The sequence below is a fragment of the Apteryx mantelli genome, chromosome 3, assembly GCF_036417845.1.
Source record: "Apteryx mantelli isolate bAptMan1 chromosome 3, bAptMan1.hap1, whole genome shotgun sequence".
Taxonomy (NCBI): domain Eukaryota; kingdom Metazoa; phylum Chordata; class Aves; order Apterygiformes; family Apterygidae; genus Apteryx; species Apteryx mantelli.
Window position 1 is genome coordinate 120,605,467 of NC_089980.1, and position 5,627 is coordinate 120,611,093.

At 60.3% G+C, this 5,627-nt stretch overlaps 1 protein-coding gene across 1 annotated transcript; it reads left to right on the forward strand.

Moving 5' to 3' along the window:
* The first annotated feature begins 2,179 nt into the window (after positions 1 to 2,179).
* On the forward strand, positions 2,180 to 5,232 carry SOX11 (SRY-box transcription factor 11). The gene has a single exon (XM_067294832.1). It carries the CDS (start codon positions 2,360 to 2,362, stop codon positions 3,566 to 3,568), a length of 1,209 nt encoding a protein of 402 aa, XP_067150933.1. The 5' UTR covers positions 2,180 to 2,359; the 3' UTR covers positions 3,569 to 5,232.
* The last annotated feature ends 395 nt before the right edge of the window (positions 5,233 to 5,627 follow it).

The window sequence follows — 5,627 nt, forward strand, 5'->3', positions numbered from 1 at the left end:
AGACCGGGGCTCCGCAGGGCCCCATTCAAGCTGCTTCTCCCCAGCACGGGGGCAGGCGCCGCACACGCAGCCGGGAGGCAGCCTGGGCCCCGCATGCTAGCGGCCCTCCTCCCGAGGGACCGCCCGCCGCCTGCCGCCGCCGCACAACGTCAGGCGCTCCTGAAGGCACTGCACCCTCTCCTCACACGCTTTCTCTAAATCGTAACGTTTTATGACTGGCTGAACCTTGCCAGGCAAATTTTCCACTTTACCTCACATCTCCCAAAGGATAAGCATTATTATGGGCTAGATTGTACACCCAGGCGCAGTCACAAGGGAGCGAGAGGCGGCAGCGAGCCTCAGAGGAAAAATTCCTCCTAGGGGTCCTCTTGGAGAGGCAGAACAGCGTTTTTCAAAACCCGCCTTCAGAATGGGAGAAAGATACTTTGTGAACCAAGGCCCTTTTCCTTCCTCGCCTCTGTACGCCTAGCCAGTGGCCATGGAGGAAGCAACACAGCGCTATACTGTCTGCCTCTTTTTCACTCCTCCTGCAAACTACTCTCAGTGTCTTAACAAGCACAGTTAAGGCCTGGTAGCCCCACTGTAGCCACAAAGCTAAACAAGGTGATTTTTTTTTTTTTTTTAATTCATATAACAGCATTAGTCACACTGCAGCCATATGATATCATAGTCATGTCACCCAAACATGGTAATTTTGCAGTGGTCTGAGGAAAACGAACCACTGTGCTAATCAGAGGATGATTTACCAGGGGATCTGCTGCCCCATTAGCGTCAGTTCAGAGGACAGGCTGTGCCAGGGCTTGTCCCCCTCTGCCATCCCGCTGCATCCAGCTAGGAACAATCACAAAACTTACCAGACTTTTGTCTTGCTAATGGTAGCCAGAATAAATAAATAAATAAATAAAGGGACTAAGAGAACTGTATGTGAATTCATTTTCACAACACATTTCGCAAAGCAAGATGACCTCAGATGAGGACACGCTCAGCTTCGGGCTTCATAAATTCTGCGCTGAAAATAAACGTAACATTGCCGGGAAGAGCGAGATCTGCTGCGGCCATTCTGCAATAATCACATTACTGAATAGCGAGATGCCTTCTGGGGGGGGGGGGGGAACAAAAAAACCCCACAAGAATCATGCAGCTCGACGTTTCTGGAAGTTGTCACACCTCGCATTGGCAAGGTGGCCGCTGCGCCGCCCGCATCAGCGGGACGAAGCAGCGGCGGCGGGCTGCAGCCCCAGGCTCCCGCGGCGGCCGGACACTGGGTCCCGCTCAGGCACACGGCACCGCCGCGGCCGGGCCTCGCCGCAGCGCCGGGCACCACCGCCTGCCGCAGGCGCGGGCGGGCGGATACCAACGCGGGGCCCCCGTACCGCCCAGTTCGCCCCAAAAGCGCGGCGGCTTCGCACCGCGGCGGCGGCGGGCAGGACGGCCCGCGGCGGCGGAGGCGGGCGGGGGCCGAGCCCGGCTCGCGCGCACCGCGCCCGCCGCCACCCCGCCATGGCGACCCCCGCCAGCAGCCGGGCGGCGCCCGCAGCGCCCGGGCCGCCGCCGCCGCCGAGGCCCGCGCGGACAAAGGCGCCGCCGGGGCCCGCGCGGCCCGAGGGCACCGAGCCCCTCGCCGCCCGCCGGCCCCCGTGCCGGGAGCGCCGCTGCCGCTCGCCGCGGCGGAGCGCCAGCGCCCCCTGCCGCCCGCCGCCGCCGGCCGCGCGGGGCTCCGCGGCCGCCCGAAGGGAGCGCGCCGCGGGGGAGCCGCCGCCGCCCCGCCCCGCTCCGCGACCGGCGGCAGCCGACGGCCGAGGGCAGCGGGCGGCGGGCGCAGCCCCGCGCGGCGCGGGCGAAGCGGGAGCGGCGGGCGCAGCCGCAGCGCGCTGCGCCCCCAGTCCCGCGCGGCGCCCCTCCCCCCAGCCGGCGCACCCCCCGCGCGGGGGGCGTGCGCGCGCGGGGGCGGGGCGGGGGGCGGTCCCTCGGCGCCCCATTGGCCGGCGCCGCGAGTGATGTCATCCATATGAAACCCTGATAACGAGTTGGGCGAGGAGCCGCGAGTTTCGCAGGAGGGGGAGCGCGCGGGGCGGCGGGCGGGCGGGCGGGCGGTGGAGGCGGCCGGGCACCGCGCGGCACCGCGCCCAGCGTACCGCACCGAGCCGCACCGCGCCCCGGCACGGCCGCTGCCGCAGCGGGCTGCGGGGCAGCGCCGCGGGGCTCCGCCCGGCACCTCGGCGGCGGGCTCGCTCCGCAGGGCAAGGTGCGCCGCCCGTGGGAGGGGGCGCGGCGGCCGCTTTGTCGCGCCCGAGGAGGGAGAGAGCAGCGGCGGGGAGAGAGGCAGAGACGCGCTGCAGCGAAATCGTAGGACCCCGCCATGGTGCAGCAAGCGGAAAGTACAGAGAGCGAGAGCAACCTGCCCAGGGAGGCGATGGACACAGAAGAGGGCGAGTTCATGGCTTGCAGCCCGGTCGCTTTGGATGAGAGCGATCCGGACTGGTGCAAAACGGCGTCGGGGCACATTAAGAGACCTATGAACGCGTTCATGGTGTGGTCCAAAATTGAGAGGAGAAAAATCATGGAGCAGTCTCCGGACATGCACAACGCGGAGATCTCCAAGCGCCTGGGCAAGCGGTGGAAAATGCTGAAGGACAGCGAGAAGATCCCTTTCATCCGGGAGGCGGAGAGGCTGCGGCTCAAGCACATGGCCGATTACCCCGACTACAAATACCGGCCCAGGAAAAAGCCCAAAATGGACCCGTCGGCCAAGCCCAATGCCAGCCAAAGTCCAGAGAAAAACGCACCCACCAGCAGCAGCAGCAAAAACGCCAAGAGCTCCAGTAAGAAATGTAGCAAGCTGAAATCCTCCTCCGCCTCCTCTCCCCCCAAGCCGGGAGCCAAAGCCGCCCACCACGGGGACTACGCGGGCGACGAGTACGTCTTCGGCACCCTCAAAGTGAGCAGCAAGACGGTCAAGTGCGTCTTCATGGACGAGGAGGACGAGGACGAGGAGGACGAGGACGAGCTGCAGCTGCGGATCAAGCAGGAGGCGGAGGAGGACGAGGAGGACGAGGAGCCGGGGCAGCAGCAGCTGCGGCGGTACAACGTGGCCAAGGTGCCGGCGAGCCCCACCTTGAGCTCCTCGGCGGAGTCCACCGAGGGGGCGAGCCTGTACGAGGAGGTGCGGGGCGGCGCGGCGGCGCACGGCAGCGGCGGCGGCAGCAGACTCTACTACAGCTTCAAGAACATCACCAAGCAGGGGCCGCCGCCGCCGCCGCCCGGCCTCTCGCCCGCCTCCTCCCGCTCCATCTCCACCTCGTCGGCCGGCAGCGAGGAGGCGGACGACCTGCTCTTCGACCTCAGCCTCAACTTCTCCCAGCACGGCCACGCCGCCGCCGAGCTGGGGGTGGGCGCCGCCGCCGGCAACCTCTCCCTCTCGCTGGTGGACAAGGATCTGGACTCCTTCAGCGAGGGCAGCCTCGGCTCCCACTTTGAGTTCCCCGACTACTGCACCCCGGAGCTGAGCGAGATGATCGCCGGCGACTGGCTGGAGGCGAACTTTTCCGACTTGGTGTTCACGTACTGAGCGGCGGAGCGGGCGGGCGCCGGCCCAGCGGCGGCGCCGAGGTGATGCTGGGGGCGCCGGGAGCGGCGCGGCTGGAGCGAAGCGGCGGCGGCGGCGGTGGTGGTGGTGATGATGATTTTTTTAAAAAAAGTCTTGTTTTCTTTCAAAAAAAGTCTCGAAGTTAGTTCCAAACCGAGCCCGGGAGTTGTGATTTTTTTTTTAATTTTTGTGGGTTTTTTTAATTTTATTGCATTTGGTGATAACAGCAACGGCAAATGGGACTGGGGGAAAAAAATGATACAGAAGGCGCTGTTTGAAGCTTGTCGGTCTCTGATTGAAGTCTGGAAGATGGTCTGCAAAGAAGTCTTTTGGCAGCACAACTGTTACTCAAGGGGGTTTGTGGATTTTTTTTTCCCGTGAGAGATCTTAAAGAACTGTTCCTGATTATTTTTTTATTTTTATTTTTTTTTCCGAAAGGGACCATTGCAACTTTTTTTGGAGGGAGAAAACTGATGTCTTCTATGCATCCGATTCTTAACAAAGCTGCAGGGAGCTTGAAAAAATGCAGACTGTACAAACGCTTACAAATAACTGAGCTGACTTAAGATCAGAGTTTACTTTTCAGATCAAATTGTTTATGGTTTTACAAATGTGATTTCTACTTGCCAACTTTTTTTTTTGTAACTTGTTCCCTTATACCTCCTTGATTGAATACCAGACAGCCTAGACCTCAGTACAAAAAGGTATTGAAACATTTTTGATACATAACAGACCTCAGTCTTTTTTAAAAATTAATATATTTTCAGGCGTATTTTTGTACAGTGAAAAGGGAACATTCTTGCTGTGTTTTTTCAGTAAGACTTTTCAGGCACTTCTTCCCTTTTATTTTCTTTTTTTCTCTGTTTTTAGCATGCAAGTTTGTTGGTACGTTACGTCCTGGTTTTAAAAGGATTAAAATTTTAAAAAATAATCCTTGCATCTAAAGGCCTTGTGGTTTTAAAAAAAAAAAAGAAACAAACACTTTTTTTGTACAGCTATAGTTCAGATTTGTTCAATATTTGTAGGTAAAGATTTATTGAAAATGGTGATATAGACCTCAGAGCTGTTATCTTAGTTTAAAAGATTGTATATGTACTGTACTATAGTAGGACTTTATGTATCTCATACGCTGTGATATGTGGATGGGGCCCCAGATGGAAGGTATGAAACTGGATTCTCGATTTTAGCAAAAAAGAAAAAAAGGCACATAGTTAAAGTTTCTCATGTTGTGCAATATAATCTAAAGTACAGACCATCTGCATATTTTGTAGCAAATGATGGCAAAAGCAGACTTGTGCACTGTCAACATCATAGCCTGTTTTTTTTTAAATGCTGAAAGTCTGTATCTTGACAATTTTAATAAATCAGCTGGAACTGATAGAAACTCGTATCGCTATTAGTGTCTATAGAAGTAACGCTGGAGATGCCGTGTTGTCACCCCCCGCCTGCGGAGGAGCGTTAGCTGTAGGCTGTTGTGCGTGTACAGAGCTAGGGGGGAGCGGAACTAAGGAGCGTTTCTTTTTTTTTTCCTTCCCTCCTTTTTTTTTTTTTTTTCCCCCCTCCCTCCTTTTTCCTTTTTCCCCCGCGGCGGTTACGCCTCCGCCGCCCCGGGGAGCGGCGGCGCTGCGCGGCTCCGCCCGGGAGCCGCCGGCGCTCGGTGCGGGCAGCGCCGCGGGGCCGCCGCCGGCGGGGCCCTGCGCGGGGCCGGCCCGGCTCGACTCGGGCCGGGCCGGGCGGGGAGCGCGGCGGGGCGGGCGGCTCCCGGCGGCGGGTTATTTTCAGCGCGCCCGGCCCCCTGCCGCCGCCGCGGCGCCCCCCTCGGCCGCGCCCGGTAAGAGGGAGCGCGGCGCGGCGCGGCTCGGCCCCGCGGGCCGCCCCGCCGTCCCCGCCCGCCGCCGCCGCCTTCCGCGGCCGCTTTCCAGGGAGGCGGGCCCGGGGAGGGCAGAGGCGGGCGCGGAGGGGCCGCGGGCGGGCGAGGCGCTCGCCCCGCGCCGCACGGGCGGGAGCCCGCGGGCCGGGGGTGCCGGGCTGCGCGGTGCGC